We start from the raw sequence: 24,584 nt of genomic DNA, 5'->3' as shown, positions 1-24,584 counted from the left end.
GTTGTTAAGCACAATTTGGAGCACCTTTTTAATGAAAGAAAATTTTATTTTCTCTTCTCTCCTCCACTGAAGAAAAACAAAACTCTTATAACCAATAGGCATAGTCAGGCAAAACAGATCACATTTGCCATGCTCCCAAAATGTGCCACAGTCTTCAATGAACCTGTCCCCTCCAGGCAGCAACCTTCATCATTTGCCTTTCAGAATTCCTTTGATCATTGTGTTGATCAGCATTCTTAGGTCTTTCCAAGTTTGTTACAATATTGTTATTGCATAAAATTGTATTCTTGGCTCTGCTCACTTTTTGTTCTGCATTGATTCATATGTCTTCACAGGTTCCTCCAAAAATGCCCATTTCATTAGTTCTTACAGCTTAAGACTATTCCCTGGCATTTATATGCCACCATTTGTTCAGTCGTTCCCCATGGATGGACAGACACCTCCTTTCACCTCCCCTAGTTTCTGAGTCTTTGTTACCACAAAAAGAGCTACTGTAAATATTTTTGCACAAATGGGTCCTTTTCTCGTTTGTAAAATGATTGTCTGGGATTCCATAGTTTTCCAGAGAAACTGTTAGAAAGGGTTGTGCGAATTCCCAGGCAGCCCATGAAAGCCCATCTAACCTATGACCTAACTGGCCTGGTTCATCACCAGATGGAAGATTGTTTTTAGTCATGGAAGTTCATGAAGGTAGTCTTTTAGGGGCTATGAGGGATTTTTATATCTGTGAGTAGCAAGGAGCCTCAAAATATTAAAAGTGAACACAGTTGGATTGTGCTGAGCCTGTAAAAGTAAGAGCAGCAGTGTGAGGTGGTGGCCTGACTGATAAGAGATAACCCTCCAGAAGAACTTTACCAATGAAATCACAGGTTTTAAGAAAGGGGGGGTAAGGGGGGGCCGGGGATAGGAACCAAACCAACCTGGGTCTCACTAATGATCCAGATGTTCCTGCACCATTGCTATAGAGTGAGAACAGACCATGGAGGCCATTGAGGCAATCCTGCTACCTCCCCGAACCCAGAGAACATGTGGCAGGGGCAAGGTCTCTCCCAGCTCCTCTCCATCCAAATCTGTTGCCTTCCTTGTTCCTCATGCTATTTCTGACAAGGTCAGTGAAGGAAGGAGATAGAGTTTATGAAGTGCCTACTGTTCAGAAGGCACCATAATCAGCACAGCTATAACTAGAGAAGCAGTCAGCCTTCCTTTGGAGTGAGGGAGTTCCTATTCTAGTAAGGGAGACATTCCCTAGAGAAGATCTTGTGCTACCTTTAGGGCGTAGGGATGAGTCAGATGTTAACATCTTGAATGGCATTCCTACCAGTAAAATTACATTGATTTCTGATGTTAACTGTAGTCAAGAACTTCAATGCCAGGAACTTTCTTTTCTGTGTCTTTAGTCGTTGGTCCCTGGATTATTGTTTCCAGGGCTGGGGTGGTTGTGTAGGGGAGAGTCACCATTCTTCTGGGGCTCCTGTGCATTTTTCCCTGTTGGTGGCATTTAGTGGTTGGTGTTGGGGTAGGTTTTTTTCCCTCTTTTTTCTCTCTCCAGTAATAAGTTGTTGTATTTTTCCCCCAGTTACATATAGAAATAATTTTTAAACATTTATTTTTCTGACATTTTGTGATTCAATCTCTCTCTTTCTCCCCCCCCCCCTTTTCCTCTCCCCAAGACAACAAGAATTCTGATATAGGTTATACTTTCGCTATCATGCATTATGTATTTCTTTCTTCATCATGTGAAAGAAGACACATATAGCACACATGAGAAAAAACTCATGGAGGTGTAATCGAGAAAAGGTTAAGTCTTTCAGAGAAAAGGGTGGAGACTTCCCTTCTCAATGCAGGGTTCAGGGGAGACAGCTGATGTAAAAGAGAAAAGGTTTGGGTATGGTCAAGGGAACAGGATCTAGGAGAGGACATCTGATGTTTAGGGTTGGCTCAGAGAGAGGAGAGGGAGTTTGAAGATTTTCCCCCTTCTGCCTTCCCTCTTTAACTATGGCTGCTCTCTCAGATTTGCTCTTATCCCCCTTGTCCCCCCTCCACTATGAGAGACCAAAGGGTTTCTTCTTCAGAAGATGTATCTCCCCTTGATGTGTTCACTCACACTTGATTCACAGCTTGGGGAAAAGATAGCTACTTTAATGTCAACTCAATCAGGGTAATACAAAGGAATAGCTGGCAGGGAAAAGAATGGGAAAGGAAAATGGGTTTCCCTCCCTCCTTGAGTTTGGGGGAAACTCAGGCCTTGGCAGCCTAAGCCCCCTGAGAAAAAGTCAGTTTGACTGACCCTGGGTTTGGCCCCTTGGCCACAGTTAAGACCCAGGGCAACGAGCTGAGGTAAAGTCTGACAGATTCAAAATGCCTTTTCTCAGGTTTTTCTTCAATTAGTCTCTTTAATTGGGAAATGTTGGGGGGAGAGGATTTCCAGTCACAAGCAGGAAAAAGTGGGTAACCTTCAGGAGAAAGTCTTATTCACCTTCATTCTTCAGCATCTCCTAAACTGAGAGACCAATTGCTCTTCTAAAGGAACTTCCTGCTTCTCCTCAAGATTCCATCCTCCTGGGGCCCCTCCCCCGTTGAGGCGATCAGTTCCACACACTCTTTAGCCTGGAACTTTTCTTATGTGCCAGCCTCTGTCACAGAGGAAACCAAGTAAAAAATAGTCTTTCTGATCTCCTTTCAGATGCTCTTAGCTCCTTTTATGGCAGTGGACAGCCTTTTTATCATTCTGCTTGGAAAATTTGGTTGGTAACAGGGGCACTGGCCCATTCAAGGAGGGCCTTTTTGCCTTTACCACTCCTCGACATTCCCTGTAGCTTAGCCCTGTAGGGCTCGAGACAGGTCCACGTGCCATTCAGAATGTCTGAGTGCTCCAGGAAGGAGCCTGTCCAACAGCTAGCTGTTAGATGACGGCATGAGTTCCTAGGACCTTGAAAAATATAATGGAGTTTCCAAATATTCACTTGCAGGTACTGGAATACCTCAATGACCTGAAGCAATATTGGAAAAGAGGGCATGGCTATGCAATCAACAGCCGGTCCAGCTGTACCCTGTTTAACGATATATTTCGGCATTTGGATGAAGCTATGGAACAGAGGCAAAAGTAAGTTAATGTGAGAAACAAGGGATGCCCCAATCATTGTCAGTCTGACTCTGGTCTTGGGGGAAATATACTCTCTAATGAAAACATTTTTTTTAGGTTCCCATCACAAGTCTTGCCTTAGCCATGTGCATTTGTGACCTCTTCTTTTACATTTAGATCCCTTTGAATATTCTCAGGGAATCCTCTTGGATCAGTCTGTCAGCTTAAATGAAATGTGAGCTCCTCTCCTAAGGTGGTCATATTTAGACCTGGGAAGGAAATTCTGAATACAGAACAATAGAGACAGAAGAGGCAATTTTTCTGACTCATTGAGTAGTAAATTCACAGACTGGGAGCTGGAAGGGACTGCAGACATCAAATCTAGCCTCTCTTTTCTCCAGAAGTTAAGAGGCCCAAGATCACCCAGACAGTCAATGACCAAATTAAAAAAGATAATTTCTGGATGAAATATAGACTATCAAAGTCTTATGTGTAAAAATTCTAAGTAAAGGAAAAATAAATCTATAACAGGTCCTTGAGTCAGGGCCCAATTAAAATGATTTAAGCAATTGCGCATTTACCTAATCAGTAGCCAGGACTATAGAAAGTTTGCCACACCATGAAAGACAGAAAAGGGACTAGATTATAGGAGCCAGGTAGGAGCCAAATTTGAGATACTTGGTAGAATGTGGGACAAGGAAGACCTTCCTTTAACACATGTTAAACAGCTGCAACCTTGAACCCCAAAAAGTTCAAGTGTCTTGGCTCAAAATTTTCATCAATCCCATCAGGATTGGTTGGTCTCTCTTGTGCTCAATTGGCACTATACACTTTAGCTTTGTGCTTCTTTGACACTGTACAATGGCTCTTTTTATATTCTCTTGTCCTGGAATCAGACAAAATCATTAAGCAAAGTACCATAATTACTTTTTTTCCCCCACTTTAAACATTATTTTATTTGGTCATTTCCAAACATTATTCATTGGAAACAAAGATCATTTTCTTTTCCTCCCCCCACCCCCTTCCCACAATTACTTTTTTTTGAACAATCAATGGCATAATTTTTTATAGTCTCAAACTTTTGGGGTATGTATTAACACTATAGCAAATATATTTTAAACTTACATTACTACAGAATTAAAAAAAGTTAAAGAAAATCTCAATACTGGTGACATGTGCTTCAAATACAAAAAGGAAAGAAAAAATAAAACTGAAACAGTATATTGCACATGCAAGCAAAAACAATAATATAAAAGTTTTAAAAATAAACAATATATAGCTTACAATCATTGATGCACTGTATCAGCTAAGGAAAGGTAGAATACAAAGGTTTTTCACTCCAAAATGAGATCCATTTCCTTTTTAACTTAACCACTATGTAAGTACAAACGATTTTTAGAATATAACAGTAATACAGTAGATAATGCACATTCAAAGAGGTACCAAAGTCCCCAAAATTCACAATAGCCCAATTAATTACAATAGCAAACAAACCTACTATCATATTTCATATAAATTGCTATATGACAAAAAAACCCATAAACTGATAGATATTTGTCACAATTTTTACAGACATAACAAATCTTTCAACCTTGGCAAATATATTTTTAAACAAAGTAAAACTTATTTGGGTCTAGAACATCACCAAGAAATCTCGATTGTTCTGCTGGAATTAAATTAAACTGAAGAGTTTTGCAGGAGCTCTTTTTTTCCGGTTTCCTGCTTCATAGAAACACCTTGGTAGGAACATCTCTTTGATCCTCTACCTTTAATACAACATTCTTTATAATATAAGTATAAATAGAAAATATCCACTCAGAAACCACTAGTTATCTAAAATTATTTCTGAAGACCCATTAACATTACAATTAAATTCTTAGCTTATGAAATTCTCTAAAGGTTGTTAGCCAGGTTGAGTCCATCCATCTTCTATGTGACAATTAACAAATGCAAAATGGAAAGAAAAAGGCTGTTTATGGGCTTTTACAATATTTTGTTTAGTAGTCATAGGGGAAAGGTAACAGAATATATCTAATAGTTAAAAACACAGTAGATTAAACTGATTCATTGTAACAGAATAGTATTGAATACATTAATATACGAACTTAATACAAAATTAAATCTGAAACAAAACAATCAGCAAAATACACTAAGATACAGAGACTTTCATATTAAAAAATGGAGTCTGAAAAAGCTTAAAATTTCACCTTCCTTTTTCTAAAATTCAGATCCCTATTGTCAGCACTGTGGGATCTCCCATAGTGAGGGATAACATGGGTTTTAGGAATCTCAAATTGGGAAGACCCAAATGGCAGAGATGCAGGGAGATGAATTTCTCCCCTGAATCTCAGGCAAGATAAGTGAAAGGATCGGTGCACTTATGAAAAAACATCCTAAAGCTGGATGCTGTTTGAAATAGGTAATGCACTGCTCTTTCATAGAATACACCATGCTTGTAATCAACTTCCTGTTTGGAAGAGTAACTTCCTTCTTCCCGTCCCCCCTGAGGTAAAACGCCAGTTTCCCCAGAGGGAGTTAGGAGGCTAATCATATCCTAAGGAAAAAGACACCCTGTTTGTTTTTGTTTGTTTTTTTTACCATCTGCCCTGAGGAGTGACTCCAAGGACTCCTCGCTTCTAAGTGGCAGCAATCAGCCCAGCAGAGGAAGCAACAGTGGTCAGGGTTGGAGTGGAGACCAATTTAGGAGTGGAGCCAGAGATCAGGAGGAGGATTTCTGGAGGCTGAGGGCTGGGGGCTAGGGGCCGGGGCAGGGCCTGCTGAGTGATTGGGGTCAAGGGCTGGAGGAAGCAGTATCAGCAATGCCAGAGTCAGCAGTAAGGAATGAGGAACAAAGGAGGAATGAGGACTCAAACAGTTGGGTGAGAGAAGCGATTTATCTCTTCTTAGCCAAGAGTCCCCCGACTAAAAATAGTCCAGCCAGTAGGGAGAGCAAGCAACCAGGCAAAGATTAGGAAAAGAAAAACGCAGCAGCTCAAAGAGAGTTGGAGTTTGTGGGGTGGGTGGGGTGGGCAAAAAGCCTTGGCAGGAGAAATGTGACTTAAAAAAAAAATTTATCTAGCCTATCTTAAAAAATTGAGAGGTTCTTCTCCGACTAGTGGTTGCTATCAATGTAAAAGTTAAAATTAAATCTTAATAATAAAAATATTATATTTTAGAGGTTTATTAATGATCATTAGAAATCAAGGAATAAAGAGGATACAAAATAAAGACCAAATGACCATGGCTGATCAGCCAGTTCAAACACCCACCTTACCACCACCAAGCTCGGTACTGGAAGTAAAGAGCTGGGACCTTCCACGTCCTCACCTAATATCCCCTATCTACAGGAAGTACATAATGACAGGAAGTCAGTGGGCTGACTTTTTTTAGGGTTACAGATTTTGAGTTATACAGTCTCCTCCTCTGGGCATCGTCTCTTGCTGGGGGCTGACTATGTAGCACGTGCAAGAGAACACTTTTATTGGAGGACTTGGCCCTCTTCCAATAAACTCTAGCTTTTTGCCTCAACTTGGAGAAATTTGGCTCTTTGATTTTATTTACCCAAATTGTTAATATTGAGGTGGTGAGCTTCTATTGCTCAACAAAATATTTGCTATTAATATTACTTCTGGAAAATCTAATAGGGATGTTTCTTTTTTAAGTATGACAATCAGGCTTTGGAAGCAACTATTTAGTGGGTGTTCCAGGTGACACTTGGTGCACTGCACTAATTAATTAAATCAAGTCAAATCAGCTGGTAGCCTGCCTAGAAAAAAAGAGAAAATGACTTTACCATTAACCAGAAAGAGAGTGTAGTTTATAATTTTTGCCCAGCAGGTGTTATGAAAACCACAAACTCTGAAAGCTGTAAGAAGTAGGTTCAATCTAACAGCTGTGATTCGAGATGGTAAAGCCCGTTATCCATGATGGAGAATCGATGTAGTTAGAGTTCAGGGTGAGGCAGATACTTTTGAATACTGTCAGTACAAAAGGAGAAGGTATTGTGCTAAGAGTTTTATAAATATCTCTTTTTATCCTTGAAACAACCTTGGGAAGAGGTGCTGTTATTATTCCTATTTTGTGAATGAGAAAACTGAGGCAAACAGGGTTAAGTAACTTGCCCAGGATGACACAGCCAGTAGATACCTGAGGCAGGATTTGAAGTTGGGTCTTCTTGACCCCAGTTCAGGTACTCTGGGCATGGTGGTGCCCTTAGCTGCTCAGTTTGTTTTGCTCAACTGCGTATTTTTTTGTGAGAAAATAGTTTTTCTTTTCTTTTTCAGTGCAAGGTAAAAGGGAGAAAGAGAAAAAATCTCTGCCAATTAGACCCAGTAGAGACAGGCGTGAGAGGTCACTGCACTTCCAGATGAGGGGAATGTATTCCTTTTACTTTGTTCTGGGAGATCTCAGAAAGTGAGGGTGACCCGTGTGCTTGTAATGGAAGATCCAGATACCTCAGTAAACCTGAAGGAGAAAAATGCTCCCCCCTGAGTGCTGAGAGACCAGGGAAAGGTGCCGGGCTAAGTGTTAGAGAGTGACTCCCAGTCCCTTGTGGGCTCTTCTATCATGATATAACATGGAAAACCCAAAGCAAACCTCCTGCAGCCCTGTCAACCCTAGTGACTGATGATAATAATATTGCCAACTTCCAACTTAGGCTTAGTGGAACCTTCTGCTGCCCCATGGCCCCGGGGGGGGGGGGGTGGAGAAAACTGGGGCCCCCTCACCCCTCACTTCCCCCTCAGGCATTTGGCCAGCTCAGGCTCATTGCTGCAGGTGGCCGGGAGCCTACAATCCAAACAGGGTTGTTATTTGGTTCTAGCCCCACCAAGCGCATCCTCCTATGGCTCTTTGTCCTGTAAAGCTGGTTGAAGAAGAGTAAGTACACAGCTGTGTAGTTCCATTGTCTAACCAAAGATGGGGGGCTTTCACCCAGAGCCCAGAGCTGTCCTTGTGGCTGCCACCAGCCTTCCTCAGGAGTTTGCCCTCTGCATTGTTGTTGGGAGGGTCGTTTGTAGTGAAATAATTGATTTTGCTCTTCAAGTCCAAGGAAGATTTCTCCCATCCCCATCCCCAATTTAGAAGGCCTTTGGTTCTCATCTTGGGGGCAGCTCTTACATGGTGTCTCCACATTGCCAGCTGCCTGCCGGCTGGACGCTGGGACCCAGGTGTCCCGGGGATCCCATTTGTTCACAAAGTAAAGCGCCGTATAAATGTTAGCTGTTGTCTTCATCAGGAGGATTTGACTGTAGGAGGAAATAAAACTGGCTTTGCTTTGGACTTCCTCACTGTCTAAGCCTCTGGCATGCTTTTCTCCTTCATGAACTCTCTGGTTTCCCCCTGTGCAGCCTGTATGGCCTCTGTGAGCCCTGGCTTCCTCCTAGGCTCATCTCTAGGGCTGCCTTTGCTCATCCACAGCCATCAGTGCCATCCCTGGGCAGCGTGGCATTGTCCTTTGGCTTACATGGCCCGTGCTGACTTACCTGGGTTCACACCGTTTTCCCACGTTGAATATAAGTGCTCTAAGGACAAGGACTTCTTCAGTTTTGTTTTATATTCCAAGCACCTAGTGCAGGCATGTCAGAGGGGCCCAGGAAATGCTTTCTTAATTGACTTGGTGCCACTCACTCTGCTAAGCTTCAGACACTTCGTGCTGGGTGAATTTGAGAATTGGATCTTAGGACTTGGTGAGAAGGAACCTCAGAGGCTTCTTCTGAGACCCAGAGATGGGACGGGATTTGCCCCAAGATGGCACAGGTATTGATTGGATGGGATCTGAACCCAGGCCTTGTGACTCCAGATACAATGATATCCGTGCTTTGGTCTGTAGTTTTCTTTCTCCATTTTTGACCTGCCCAGCTTTGGAATAAGTATCATATTTGTGTCATAAAAGGAATTTGGTAGAACTCCCTCTTTGCTTATTATGTCAAATAGTTTGTATAGTATTGGGATTAGCTGTTCTTTGAATGTTTGATAGAATTCACTGGTGAATCCATCAGGCCCTGGGGATTTTTTCTTAGGGAGTTCTTTGATGGTTTGTTCAATTTCTTTTTCTGATATGGGATTATTTGAGAATTCTATTTCTTCTTCTGTTAGTCTAGGCAATTTATATTTTTGTAAATATTCATCCATATTGCCTAGATTGCCATATTTATTGCCATATAATTGAGCAAAGAAGATTTTAATGATTGCTTTAATTTCCTCTTCATTCTTTTTTAAATTAGATTGACCAATACTTTGTCTATTTTGTTTGTTTTTTCAAAGTACCAGTTTCTTGTCTTATTTATTATTATTAGTTCAGTAGTTTTATCACTTTCAATTTTATTAATTTATCCCTTAATTTTTAGGATTTCGAATTTGGTTTTCTTCTGGGGGGTTTTAATTTGTTTGATTTGCATGTCCAATTCATTGATCTCTGCCCTCCCTAATTTGTTAATATATGCACTCAGGAACATGAATTTTCCTCTGAGTACTGCTTTGGCTGCATGCCATAAGGTTTGAAAGGATGTCTCACCATTGTCATTTTCTTCAATGAAATTATTAATTGTTTCTATGATTTGTTCTCTAACCGATTTTGGAGCATCATATTATTTAATTTCCAATTGATTTTTAATTTTGCTCTCCATGTACCCTTACTGATCATTATTTTTATTACCTTATGATCTGAAAAGGTTACATTTATTATTGCTGCTTTTCTGCATTTGTATGCCATGTTTTTATGACCTAGTGTATGGTCAATCTTTGTGAATGTGCCATGTGCTGCTGAAAAGAAGGTATTCCTTTTTGTCCCTATTTATTTTTCTCCATAAATCTATTAACTCTAATTTTTCTAAGATTTCATTTACCTCTTTTACCTCTTTCTTATTTATTTTTTGATTTGATTTATCTAAATTTGATAGTGGTTGGTTCAGATCTCCCACTAGTATAGTTTTACTATCTATTTCCTCCTTCAGTTCTCCTTGTTTCTCCATTAGAAATTTGGGTGCTATACCATTTGGTGCATACATGTTGATTAGTGATATTTCCTCATTGTCTATATTCCCTTTTATTAGGACGTATTTACCTTCCCTATCCCTTTTAATCAGGTCTATTTGTGCTTTGGCTTTGTCAGATATCATCATTGCAATTCCTACCTTCTTTCTGTCAGTTAAGACCCAGAAGGTCTTACTCCATCCTTTAATTCTGACCTTGTGAGTATCTACCCACCTCATGTGTGTTTCTTGAAGACAACATATGGTAGGGTTTTGGATTCTAATTCATTCTGCTGTTCATCTACGTTTTATGGGTGAGTTCATCCCATTCACATTCAAAATTATGATTGTCATTTGTGAATTCCCCAGCATTTTGATATCCTCCCCTAATTCTGACCTTTCTTCTTTTGCTATAACCTTTTAAACCAGTGGTTTACTTTAAATCATCCCCCTAGTCCCCTCCCTTGCTATGCTTCCCTGTCTGGCCCCTCCCTTTTTGTTCCCTTCTTGTTTTTGTTTTTGTTTCTTTTGGGGGGGTCTGCTAATTTTCTTCCCCTCTCTCCTTCCCTCCCTTTTTGAACTCCCTTTCCCTTCCCCTCCCTTAGTTTTCCCTTCTCCTTTACCCTGTTGGATAAGATAGAATTCAAGATCCCAATGGATCTAAATGCTCTTCCCTCTCAGAGTTGATTTCACTGAGAGTAAGGTTTAAGTAATACCAATTAGCACTCTCTTCTTCTCCTTTTTATAAGAGAATCCTTCCCCTCTCCTTTCTGTATGTATCTTTGTGTGACAAAGATTATTCTGTTTAATTTATTTCTATTTCTTCAAGTATATCTTGGTGCCATCATTGATTCCCCCTTTCCTTTTTCTTTCTTTTTTTCCCCTCCAAATCATATTAATGCCCCAATATTTCCCTATGAGTGATTCTTCTGATTACTCTATTAATGCATACAATTTTTGAGAGTTACACATAACATTTTCCCCATATATTAATATATATATATATATGTGTATATATATATATATATATATATATATATATATATATAATTTGATCTAATTGTAGCTCTTATAGAAGAGAGTTTGAATAAAAGGAAAAAAATTTTTTTCTCCTTTTCCCTTTCATATTTACCTTTTTGTGTTTCTCTTGCTCTTTGTGTTTAGATGTCAAACTTTCCACTGAGTTCTGGTCTTTTCTTTACAAATACTTGGGAATCTTCTATTTTGTTGAATGCCCAAACTTTTCCCTGGAAGTATTTAGTCAGTTTTGATGGGTAGCTGATTCTTGGTTGAAGACCCAGTTCTCTTGCCTTTCTGAATATCATGTTCCAGACTTTGCGGTCTTTTAGTGTGACAGCTGCTAGGTCTTGTGTAATCCTGATTGGTACTCCTTTGTATCTGAAGTTTCTCTTTTTGGCTTCTTGTAAGACTTTCTCCTTAGCTTTGGAAGCTCTTGAATTTGGCAATTACATTCCTGGGGGTTGTCTTTTGGGGATTTAGTATGGAGGGTGTTCTGTGAATCCTTTGAATTTCTATTTTGCCCCCTTGTTTGAGAACATCAGGGCAATTCTCTTCGATTATTTCTTGTAGTATGGCATCGAGATTTTTGTTTATCTTTGGTTTTTTCAGGTGGACCAATGATTCTCAAATTGTCTCCTTCCTTTGTTTTCCTGGTCTGTCACCTTGTCAGTGAGATATTTTATGTTTTCTTCTAATTCATTAATTTTTTGACTTTGCTTTATTAATTCTTGCTGTTTTGCAAGATTATTGTCTTCTAGTTGCTTAATTCTGATCTTTAAGGACTGGTTTTGCTTTTCAGTTTGGTCTGCTCTGCTGTTTGAGGCTTCCAGCTGTTTCTCCAATTGGGAGTTCTTGTCTCTCAGACTGTTGATCTCTCTCTTGAATTTTTCCCCATTTTTCTTGCCAGAAGGTTTCCATCTTTTGGATAAGCTCCAATTTGAGTTCTTCCAGAGCTTGTGGACAATTTCCATTTTCTTGGGAAGGTTTTGATTTTGTTTGAATTTCATCCTCTTTTTTCCTCTGTAGCCTGGGTTTTCCCTTCGTAAAAGCTTTCAAGAACCACTTTCTTCCTGTTCTTCCTGGAGGGTTGGTCTTGGGCACAATGAGCCATCCCTTTGGTGGTTTTCCCTTTCTTTTTTAATCAGAAGTCTGAGTGAGGTGGGCAAGTTTTCTGTGGAGTTATGTGGCGGGGCTTTTGCCTCAGGCTGGTTCTGCTGCAGACTCCACAGTTTGTTAGCGTGCCCGTGGTCTGTGCTCTCCCGTGCACAGGGGTCTCCTGTGAAACTGCTCTGAGGGGTAGTTCCCTGGTAGTCCTTGTCAGTTCCCAAGGACCCTGGTGTGCCCCCCCCCCCCCCCTTCACTACAGTGAGGAGTGGAGCTTTTGCCTCAGCCAGGCTCTAGAGTCTCCTCAGTGTCCGTAGTTTGCAAGAGCACCCGCGGTCTGTGCTCTCTAGTGCTCAGGGGTCTTCTGTGTAGCCACTCTGAGGGGTAGTTCCCTGGAAGTCCTAGTTAGATCCTAAGGACCTGGGTGTGCCCCCCATTCACTCGCTACAGAGACATCCCTCGCTCACTTGCTGTCTCTGGTGAGTGCACTGGTCCTGACTCTGGTTCCCTAGGTGAGATGGAGGTGGGTAGTTCAGATCATGTTTGGGTGCGAGCTTTTTCTCCTTCTTATAGTGTGGAAATGCTCAAACCTCACGTACCTTCGTTGCTGCGCTCTACTGTAGAGTCCCTCTGTTCTTCCAAAGATGATTTTTCTGCTCTTTTGAGGTAGCCTGTTTCGTTGGGTGCTGGGGAGAGGAAGCGATTCGCATCTAGATTGCAGCCATGTTTACCCGGAAGTCTTGATATTCGTGCTTTGGAGGCCAAAGAGCCCTAATTGTATTTATTCAGGAAGTTCCTCTTGGGTTTTCTTCAAGATCATCAGTGAAGGACTGTTTGCTTCTCAACGTCATCACTTCTACATAGGGTTGATCTGAAGATCAGAGAAAATTGTCCTTAGGTCAGCCCTCGGTTTTCTGCTTGGTCTCTTTCTCCCTGTTGCTCCTGGTGTTGCCTGATGTAGCCAAGCAGAAGTCGTCTTACTTATGTACCTGACTCATCTAGCAAACTGACTGGCTCCATTTGTTTGGACCCTGGCTTTTCTTACATTGTTACATTGTTAGTATTTTAGTTTCAGTTCTCTCTACCCTCCTCCTCTCTTTTTCCATGTATAGTGGGGAGCTCTCTCGGTTTCTCTAGCCTTTTACTTTCCCTTTGCTTCAAGTTAAATATTATTAAATATAATACTTGGATTATTGAATATTAATTTTTAAAATTTAAAGTGCCAAAGTACATTGCTTTCCCAGAGAAGTCACAGCTATATCCCCAGCTCAGGGAAAAAGTAAGGAAGATGTCTTTCTCTTCCAGGAAAAAAAATGAAGTATTTTGTGTTTTTAAAAGGCCTAGGGAAAGTCTAGATGATTTTTGTCTTGTGATTTAAGAGCATAAAAATGAAAAGATACAAGTAAACTTAGGGTGGACTGTTGGATAGATTTCTCAATGAGAAATGATCCTCTGCCATCTTGGACTTGGAAACAGATGAGGCTGTGAATCTAGGGCTGAGAGGGACCTTAGACGGCATCTTCTCTAACTCCTTTATTCAGCAGACACCAAGGGGGAAGTGAGAGTTAAAGAAGGGCAGATGTCAATCCATGTCCCCTTCAAGGAGTTGATGTCCTAATGGGAAAGTTAATCTATACTAGTGATGGCGAACCTGTGGCACAGATGCCAAAGATGGCATGCAGAGTGCTTTCTGGGCACTCAGCCACCCCCATTCCTCATCCCCTCCTCACCCCCAGAATTTGCTACTAGAAAGGCAGAAGGATTCATGCAGAGCTACCCCCTACCCCCCCCCCCCTGCCCTTTGCCAAACAGCCCAATGGGAGCACTTGGGGGAAGGTGGGTGGCTCACAGGTGGCAGAGCTGGAGGGGAACAGAGCCCTCTTCTATTCGTTACATGTACTATTAATACCATCATCAAAGAAAGTGGGAATGATGGAAGTTTAAGGCCTTTCTATGGGCAGCTACATGGCACAATGGATAGAGTACCAGGCCTAGAGTCAGGAAGACTCACTTTCTGGGTTCAAATGTGACCTCAAGATACTTACATTAGCTTTGTGACATACAAGTCTCTTAAACCTGCTTACCTCAATTTCCTCATCTGTAAAGTGAGCCAGAGAAGAAAATGGCCAACCACTCCAGTATATCTGCCAGGAAAACACCAGATGGGGTCACAAAGAGTCAGACATGACTGAAATGACTGAAAAACAACAGGCCTTTTTGAAAAGTAGAACTAGTATAAGTGTGACTTGAATATCTGTATGGTGAAATTGTCTTAAATGGCCCTTTTGGAATCAATGGTCATAGTCATTTCCTTGGCAATTGTTTGATTTTTTTTGGTAAACTCAGGTTTGACATTTTGCCAGTTTGGTTTTAACAAGGAAGAGATTAGTTTATAAATTTGCTTAGAGATTTCTGTTTATAGTGAAGGTAGTAGTGTAAGATTTTAAAAAGTAAATGGACCTCTGATTTGAATCTGAAATAAAAAATTTGTTGGCCAGCATAGTCCTCCAACTCCTTAACCCTGCTGTTTTGTAGTTGGTTTTCTGATTTCTGCTTTCTCAGGGATCCAGAAGGTCAGAGCAAGCTTTCCTGAGAGCAGTTTTATGCCTATTACTACTTTGGAACTTAGATTTGATTAGAATTTATTTTATTGAATTCCAAATGAGGAAAAGCAAGGATTAAAAAAATCTAAAATTCAATTATGACATTGTTGAGATCACCAACACCTCTTATACTTCATTTTGAGGGGGAAAGTGCTGTGATTAATGAAATGAAAAAAGCAGTATTTAGATTTTATTTGTTTCTATTAAAATTTTTTCTTTTCAATTTTTTTTCCATGTTCACCTGCTCCATGTTTTCTTCCTCCCTCATGCCTGCTCCCTCTCGAAGTTGACAAATAATTCTACTGGGTTATTCAAATATACAATATTTAGATTTTAAAAGACAGCTCTTTATCCTTTGAGGTGAATGAAACCATCTGAGTGTTGTAGGAAAAAGCCTTGGGCTCAGAGTGAAGAGAGACCTTCTTCTGAATCTTCTGTACACACTTGTGTGCTATTGGGCAGGTCATAGTTCCGAACCTCTGTTCTTACTTCTATAAAGTGGAACGGATGAGACTTGTAGTCCCCACCTTCCAGGACTGGAGATTAATCCAGTTGATCCCATTTTATCAATATGTTTGTGTTTAATGTCTTCTTAGTTAGGTCTTAGTGTCAGGAGGACCAAGAATAAAATAATTCGATCCAAGTGCCTGCTCTGACTGACTGAATGTCCTTTCCACGTTAAGAGCTGTTCTCTGCCTTCTCTTCTTCTCTCTCACTGTGGCTGTGTCAGTCCAATATTTCTTTTAGGTGAATGGAAGAATAAGTAGAAAAGCACTAATTAAGGGCTTACTGTGTACGTGGTGCTAAATGCTAGAGATGCAAAGCCAAAACCAGGATCCTTTCTGCTCCCCTTTCTAATCAGTGATAACTCACTGAGGAGGCCCAGGAAGCCCCGAGGATGCTGCAGCGCGTCAGGTGGCCATGTCTGGGGGCCTGAGGCCTCGTGGTCCTTCATGCGATAGGAAGGGCTGTCCTCGGCCACTGCTGCTCCTCCGAGCCATATCCTGGAGGGTCTTGGCGTGCCACGACGAGGAAGGTGGCCAGGAGACCTTTGGCTGGCATGAAACGAGGACTTGCGGTTCTCCCACGTTGCAGATACAAGGGGCCCACTTCTGGTCCGGAGAGGGAAGTGCGGAAGGGAGCTCCAAGGCCTTTGGTTTCCAGGCATGTTGTGAGAATCAGATAGGGTGATAAAGTATGGTAGGCAGCACAGACCAACAGAAAGAAGCCTGCTTCTGCTGTTAGAGCACTGGGTTCGAATTCTGCCTTTGGCACCACCAGCCTGGACACTGAACTGTCAGTTTTCTTATCTTGAAATGAGGGCGTTGGAGGTCCCTTCCCGCTAGACGTCGCTGGTGCTCTGTGAAACACTCGGCTAGCGTTCAAGGACTGAATGAATGCCAGTGCCTGTTGTCGTCATCGGGCAGTGGCCACTGTGGACGGAGGGGCCAGCCTTGGGCTTGGAAAGGCCTGGGTTCAAGTCCTGCTTCTGGCCCTGAGGAACCACGTGACTAAGAACAAGTCCCTTTTGGCCTAGTCTCGGGTTACTGTCTGAGATAATCCCTGGAGTAGATTGAATTCACAGGTTTGGTGTGAGAGCCAAAAGAAAAACAATCTCAAGTGCATTTAAGAGTGCTGGATAAGTTTCATCAATTACGTCTTACCATTGACTCATTGTTTGGCCCTAAAAAGGCGAGATTTTAGATGGAGACTTTGGGGTTTGGGTTTTCATGAAGTGACCGAAGCCATTGCTGGGGGTGTAGGATTTGGGGGATGCCCTAGGAAGGCGGGGGGTCATGTCCCGAGGGCCAGGCCCCTGGCCAGCCTTCTGGAAGGGCTGCTGCGTTACAAGCGGACCACCTGGCATTTGCCTCTCCCCCCCCCCCCCCCCCCCCATCTGTGCCTTCTCCATGTCTCCACTTTTCAGATAGCTTACTGAACCAAGGCGTGCCGTGCTGTGACTTTAGTAGGCTGTGTTCTGCTGGCAGTAAGTTAGTAGGTTCAGTCCAGGCACACTGGGTCACCTTAGGCGCTCTTGAAAACAAAGGCCTTTTGAGGCAGTTGGGATAGCGTGAAGAACGGCTTCCGAGGCCACGGAGCCAGAGTTCATCTCAGCCCGTCCCACCCGGCCTGAGCATTTCACAGACTAGAGAGGTGAAGTGATTTCTCCAGTCACACTCCATAAGGGACAGAGGTGGGATTTGAACCCAGGTTCTCTGACTCCAGAGTCAGTTGCCTCTCAAGGCCTTAAATGAAATCCTCCTTATCAGGTCTCTGTCCCTTCTAGTTTCTGCATAAAAGATTTCACAGTGTTTTCTCCATGTAAAGAGGTGGCACCATACTATTGAGGTGACATAAATTTTGTCACTGTTCATGTTGTGCTAGCTGTGACCCAGAAGCGTTCGTCCTCCCCCTTCCTACTCCTTTATCATTTTCTGCTTGCTCTACATGTGGCTTAGGGAGGTAATGGCCTGGTCTTTGTATTCCCGTATGCTTTAAGGCAAAAGAGATTGAAAACTTTGCTTGTAAAATAAATAAATTAGGATTGCTCATTCGATTTGCAGAAGGATTAACTGTTGTTGCTTTAAATTGAATTCCTTAGGGTACCAAATCTCTGGTTTTATGTTACTGTTAGACATAGAGGGGTTCATGCGTGTGTAAAAAATGGCCATTTCGGGTACAATGTGGAATTTTTTTTACATGTGCATAAAGATGTCGTCTTTGACAACATGAGGAACAGGGAAATTTGTATTGCCTGATAGCACTGGAATAACCTCTATCAGATTTATTTGCAGATTGGGGAAGGGAGAGAAGAAAGAGAGGAGTGTTAGATTGCAACAGGTTGGGGGTGGGAGGGATGTATGAATGCCCTGAGTAGAGAATGTTGTATTTCTGTAATAGATTCCTTTCTTTCTTCTTTTTTAAACTGACTCATGCCTTTCATTTTTTTAATTACATGAAGAAACCATTTTTTAGCAGCTACTTTCTGATTTTCTCTCTCTGCTCCCCAAGCAACAAACAGTCTGATTTAGGGTATTCCAGTGTTGTCACGCAGTAAAAATGGGATCTCATCTTGTCTCTCCGTTGGTCACTTGGTATGACCACAGAGGCGAGCTGCTGCCAGCCAGGACCTCTTCCTTTCCTTTCCGAGTCTTGGCCATCCTGTGGCACGTGCGGAGACCGTCCTTAGCGTTGTAGAGGTGGAGGGCTTTGCCCGTGGGGCTGAGGGGTGCAGCCTTGACATCGCTTTCATTTCCAAATCTATTTGCACCTTCTCCACTACCCAGCAAGCTTAAGGACGAAGAGGGCTCAGTGGCTTTAGCCATGTCGGACAAGCCCACACAGGCGAGCACCTCGTACTCATCTGCCTTCCTGTGCGGCTTGGAATTCTTCACCGGAGTTTCTTACGGTGCCGTCACAGGCCGTCCTGAGCGTGTCCTACTGGGCTTAGCCTTCCTCCCGCCAGCAGGCTCCGCCTTGTTCCGAGTCTGGCGCCGTCGTGAAGCTTCTGGCCTTGTGGGGCTGGCTGTGTGTCGCTCTCCTTGGGCAGAGAGCCACGAAGAGACTTGGCAAGGATTTGGAGCAGGCGTAGGGATTGCCGCGCCATAGCTAACAGCTGGCGTCCTCTGCCGAGTTGTGATCCGGACTCGCGGTCTTCCCCCTTCTCGGCCCCTCGCCTGGTTCCCGGCGCTTTTCCCTTCTTGCTTTCTGCCCGTTTGGAGAACGAGCCTGGTGAGGAGCATCTTGTGCTGGGACACAGTCACAGCGGATGGCGCGGCCTCCCCCCAGCGAGCTTCCACTCCGAGGGGGAGGCCTGTAAGAGAAGCCTGGCGGGCACCCAAAGTAGCCGGGGGGAGCTTAGCCGTCGCGGCGCTCCGGAAAGGCTTCCGGCGGCGGCAGAGAGCCTGAGCTACTTTGGAAGGGAAGAGAAGGGCCCTGCGGCCGGGGGAGGGGGCGCCCTCTGGCCGGTCCACCTGATCCCGGCTCGAGGCTGGAGAGATGGGTCAAGGCCAGATCACGAAGCGCTTTAAAAGCCAACCAGGAGTTTACAGGAAATCTTGGACGTAGTAGGAAGAATCGCTTGACTCGTGCTTAGATCTGTACTCGAGGAAGGCCGCTGTATAGCGTTCACGTAGGTGGAGTGGGGAAGCCTCCAAGACAGGCGGGAGAGAATGAGAGCACGCGCTGGCCTTGCGAACCCGAGATAGCGGGAAGGGGGACCCCTGACAGAAGTCGGGCCGTCTGGAGCGCAGACGAGGGGCACGAGGCGAGCTCCCTTCTGGATGTGCTGAGGACCCTGGAGCTGCCGTGTCGTCGTGGAAGACGCAGCATAGAAATGAGGGTCAGCGCCCTGGAGGCCAAGGCCGGACCAGACAAGCCGGGGGGGGGGGGGGGGGGGGGGGGCGAAAGGATTAGACCGCTGCGCTTTGCCAAAGACGGTGATCTCTGGAGAGGGGGTAGAATATGTAAGCTGGCTCGTGGGGGAGCAAGAGAAAAACCTCCGCGTGCCTGACAGCCACGGTTGGCTCCCCCCCCGCCCCCCCAGCACTTTCTGAGGAGCCTCGAAAACTAGGAGAGGGGCTGCAGGCCGCACACGGGCACGCGTCCCCCCGGTTTTGGAAAGGGGGAGAGGATGGCGTCTGCCAACTCGAGGTTGGCGGGCCCGAACGATTTCCAGCCAAATTACGGAATGAGTGAAGAAAGGGGGGCCGAGGGAGCAGCGTCTGACAGGAAGCCGGAGCCCAGGGTGACCCGCTTTCAGGAGGGACAGGTCCCAGCAGAAGAACCTCCTTTCTGCTCTGGACCCAGGGATCAGCCTGGCAGGGGAGGGTTTGGTCTGAGGCCCTGAAGGAAGAGCTTGCTGAGCACAGGACGATGGCTTTAGAGCGGGAAGGCCCCTTTCTGGGTCATCCGGACCCTCCCTATAGATGGGGGAACCAACGGGGTCCCACAGCTAGCACCGGAGTGAGGGGAGCTGCCGCCCCGGGCTCACTGCCTCCTGCCGGCCGCTCTCCTGGGGCCCACAGGGGGAGAACAGTGGTGGGGCCGGGGGTTCTAGAGTATCCCGCAGGGGGTGACCTCGGGAGGTCCCCGGGGTGGGACGAGGCCGGACGGGGACTCGCTGGGAATAGTGTTGGGGATCCCGCCGTGACTGCGTCGGTGCCCTGGGAATCGGCCCGCACTCTCTTGATCGTTTCCCGTCTGTTTCCCCAGGTCTCAGCCCATCTCTTCTCCAGCCATCTTCCACTTCGGCCACGCGGAGACGCTGCTGCCGCTGCTCTCCCTCATGGGCTACTTTAAGGACAAGGAGCCCCTGACCGCGTACAATTACAGGGAGCAGACGGGCCGCCAGTTCCGGAGCGGCCACATCGTGCCCTACGCGTCCAACCTCATCTTTGTGCTCTACCATTGCGAGCGGGCCGAGACGCCCGCCGGGCAGTACCAGGTGCAGCTGCTGCTGAACGAGAGGCCGCTGCCTTTCGTCCACTCGCCGGACACCGTGACGGCCTATCAGGACCTGAAGGACCACTACAGGGACATCCTGCAGAGCTGCCGCTCGGACCAGGAGTGCGCCCTGCCCGGCATCAACATCACTTCGGACGAGCTGTGAGCGCCGTCGGAGCCGTCGGCCCGTGACGCAGGCAGGTAGAAGTTGGCTGCGGAGCTGGGGCTGGGGTGTGGGCAGAGAGCGCGAGGAAACCGCGCTGAGCGCGCGGGTCGGTGGCAAGAGCGACTCCCCGCTCTCAGCGCGATCTAGACTGGTTTGTGAGTTGGCTCAGCACGCCACTGGGAACTACCCGTCATGAGACTGTCTCTCGGGCCGGAGGCAGGCGAGTCCGCAGAGGCTCGTCCTGGATAACGCTTTGATCAGAAAGGGGGCCGCTGGGACGGCGGCTTTCTGGGGAAGATGGCTGGCCCCTCCATTCCTGTCCTGACTACGCTTACATTTGGAATCATGGAGGAAGGAGCGCGTTGGCTCCCGCTCCGTTCATCATGGCTGTGATCATCCTTATTCGCATTGTATTTTCAGTTGGGGCTCGGCCCTGCCTGCCAAACTGTCGTCATCCGCACTCGCTTCGGGATTCTGATGCTGCGCTGAGTAGCTGGGAGAGCGTTTGTGTTGGTGATGATGGCGGCGAGGACGGCCCGGACCCCGGGGCAGCCTCAGTCAGAGGCGGGGTTCTGCTTTGTGGTCTCCTTTGGTGCGTGCTCCGAGTGCAGGGCGGGGGGTGGAGCTCCAGAGCCTCCGCTGCCACGCCATTCGATGGGGTTAGAGGCCGCGGATATGGCGATAGAGCGTTTTGTTAGCCTTGTTGGATTAGGTGCAGAAAACCAGGACTAACCCAGATCTCATGGGGGAGGGAACAATCAAAGGAAATCGTACTGCAGACACGCACGGATTCCCCCCAGACGAGGGGTGTCTAACGGGCTGGCCCCGGAGCCTCCTCACACCTGGATCCTAGTCTGGGGGCAGGCGCCGACGGAGCGCTTCCTGGGTGCCAGACGGGCGTCGGGTGGAAGCAGCCCTCCTTACGGGGAGCCTCCATTCTCATGGGAAGGCAGGGCAAAAAAGAGCTGGGGACCGGCCTTCCCCCGGGTCCACCGGACCCCCCCAGGGAAAGGGAGGCTCTTGTGGCTCCTCCAGACCCCGCGGCACCGCGTGAGTGAGAAGGGTTTGTGTGTGCAGAACACCTCCTTGGCCCTCCCCACGAGCACCCGGAGTCCAGGCACTTCCCGGTCTCCGCTCGGCGCTGCACACTCATCCTGACGGTCAGGGGCGTTAGGGATGTGGGAGGCGGGCAGCCAGGGAGCCCGAGGGCCGGAGAGAAGCATTTTCCCGTTAAAGCCCTGCTCGTGGGGCCTGCCCTGCCGAGGGCGTTTGCCTACAGACGGACCGACGGGCCCTCGTGAGAGGCGGCTTTGGTCACCCGGCACGGACTGCCTTTTAAAAAATTAGGTTCAGAGAAAAGGATCTATGGGGGGTCCCAAAGAAAGGAAATTCCAGAATGATTCCTCCAGGCCCCTCAGTGGCACAGAGGTGTGGCCGATGGCTCTAGGTGCCTGTCAGGGGCTGTGGTGGTTAGCGCTGACGTGCAGCTGTACTTCCAGACTGGAGGCTGGCCAGGGTGGGTGGGGTAGGCCCAGCCGAGCCTTCTCACACGTTCCCTGAAGCTGTCTGAAGGGGGGCCCAAAGGAAAACAGCCCGCTGCCCCTGATGGGCCATTCTGTAGAAATCCAATGAATTTAGCACTTCCTAGTAAGTTTAATCAGGGAGAAAAATGGAGAATGATGCATAATTGTTTCAAAATAGACGGACAGATCTGTGCTTTCCTAAAATCCTCGGACCAAGTATGAACTTGGGTCTTTACACCAACTTTGGCTAGATGGGATGACCCTGGAATATTACTAACCCTCTAAAGTGAATTTACTGAACTCAAGAAAATGAACCAAAAAAGGACACTTTGTGTACGAGTTCTTTGTCCTTAGGGCCCAGTAGGACCAACAAAGCATGCTTGCATTCATTAGCCCCCAAGATCCTGGGGGGGGGGGCAGCAGTTAGCTGGCCCTTGTTACTGAGGCCTCCTATTCTAGGAAACTTGGGGGATTCTTGGCTGTGGTGCTATTTCTCCTTCCTTTCAGAAATGACTGAAGCTAAAATATTTTTTGGTGAAATTTAATGGCAATACATAAAAGTGATCTCTGGGCTTGTCAGAAGCAGGCCATTTATGTGACAAGAGAGACTGAGTGTGACCCTACGGACGTGCTTTTGGAAATGCTGTTGGGTTATCCATTGGTCTCTTCTAGTCACTGTCCACATCTCTGTCTAGTGCAAGACTGAAATGAGCTGGAGTCATAAACAATGAAATACAGTGTACTGTTTACCAAAATAGCAAAACTTGGGGTTTTCCGTGTCTTATACTTTGAACTTGCTGTGCAGGGAACAGTCATTTGGTGTTTACTTTGTGTTTAAGCTTTAAGTTTAGCCTTCCCAGTAAAATGGAAGTATATGCATTTAGAGCAATTGGGTATTTGGAACTTTGCACAGGTCCAGATCACCTTACTGTCCTGGAAAGCTTTTTAGAGCACTTGATACTATTTATATGTGATTTGTGTGATTGGAATTGACAGTCTTTAAGCTTGAAAATAAAAACTCCTTTTGGACCTCATTGGTTGTGTCTCGTCACTACCCACCCGAAGTCACCCCACTGTAAGAATTAAAATTAATGTCAATAATGAAAATGTTATATTTTTGGAGATTTATTAATGATCATTAAAAATCAAGGAATAAAGAGGATGCAAAATAAAGACCAAGTGCCCATGGCTGATTAGCCCATTTAAAATCCCCACACTTGGCTTACCACTGTCACCGCATGGGCTGCAAGCTCAAGAAAGAGAGGCCCAAGAGGACCACCCACTCACTAATATCCTCTGTCTACAGGAAGTACGTAACAACAGGGAGTCAGTGGGCTCCTGGGAAATGTAGTTCTTTTTTTGGGTAACAGATGTTCAATTATACATTCCCCCCACTCCCTGTGATCCATGGAAGACTAGTCTCTCCAATGGATCTTGTAAACATAACCAACCTTGAAATTACAATGATTTGGGGGTAAAAGGAAAAGAGAACAAAAACAATGATTGCTAGGCACATTGACAAAAAACCAGTTGGGGGCAGTCCCCTTTGGCATAAGAACAAATGCATTCAACCCCACACAGTTCAAATCACCACATCCCAAAATTCATTCAGGATGTTCTGGTACAGTGTGTGGTCTGTGCAGAGGCATCTTCATGGTGTCTTTTCCAAATAGTTCACTCTCTGGATTTGGAGAGTTAGCATGTTTCTTAACCTAAAATTACTCTCAAAAGAATGTAGACTTTGCATTTTAGAATAATAATACATTCCTCCCTAAAGAGGGTGTTGGAAAACATAGGGATCACTTAGGGATGCATGGCTGAGTTATGAGGTATATGAATCAATTGACAAGAGAAAACCAAAAAAAAAAAATTCAAATAAAAGAGAAAATAATTTGTGGATGAAATATAGATCATCAAAGTCTTATGTGTAGAAATTCTAAGTAAAAAAAGCAATAAATTTATAACAGGTCCTTGAATTGGGGCCTAATTAATTTCTATCCCACGAGTCTGTAGGACAAAATGCAGTCATATTTCAATTACCCATTTGCAGCCAAGACTATAGGAAGTTACCATACTATAAAAGAGAAAAGGGACTAGATTATAGGAGCAAGTGGGAGCCAGGATGGAGCCAGAATAATCGATGTCATGTAGTGTGTGGTACAAGGAAGACCTACATTTAACATATGTAAACAGCCTCGAGTCTCACACATGATTAATTCCTTGCACTTTTTACACAGAATGTCATCAATCCATGTAGGATTGTTTTAGTCTCTTTGACCTGGAACCATGCCAGTAGCTTTGTGCTTCTTTGGCACTGTGCAATGACTCTTTTTGTATTCCCTTCTCCTAGAATCAGACAGAATCATTAAGCAAAGTCCCACAATTTTTTTAGACAATCAGTGGCATCATATTTATAGTCTTAAGCTTTTTGGGTATGCATTGACATTAGTGCAAATGTATTTTTAAACTTGTATTACTGCAAAATAAAAAAAGTTAAAGAAAATACTGATGACATGTGCTTCAAATACAAAAAGAAAAAAAACTCATACTATATTTCACATCAAAGAAAAACAACAATAAAAGAGTTTTAAAAATAAAAAATAAATAGCTTACAATCATTGACACACTGTGTCAGCTAAGGAAAGGTAGAATACAAAGGTTTCTAACCCA

General features: G+C 44.9%; 1 protein-coding gene across 1 annotated transcript in view; it reads left to right on the top strand.

The window, feature by feature from the left end:
• MINPP1 (multiple inositol-polyphosphate phosphatase 1) overlaps positions 1–22,948 on the top strand; it is a 35,484-nt gene extending 12,536 nt beyond the window's left edge. Inside the window, exons 4-5 of the mRNA XM_001374281.4 lie at positions 2,970–3,103; positions 19,995–22,948. Of these exons, the coding sequence (XP_001374318.2) occupies positions 2,970–3,103; positions 19,995–20,391 (531 nt within the window). The 3' untranslated portion in view covers positions 20,392–22,948. The remainder of the gene's footprint in view (positions 1–2,969; positions 3,104–19,994) is intronic.
• The last annotated feature ends 1,636 nt before the right edge of the window (positions 22,949–24,584 follow it).

Source organism: Monodelphis domestica, chromosome 1, assembly GCF_027887165.1.
Source record: "Monodelphis domestica isolate mMonDom1 chromosome 1, mMonDom1.pri, whole genome shotgun sequence".
Lineage (NCBI taxonomy): Eukaryota > Metazoa > Chordata > Mammalia > Didelphimorphia > Didelphidae > Monodelphis > Monodelphis domestica.
This window is presented reverse-complemented; position numbering and strand designations above follow the sequence as displayed.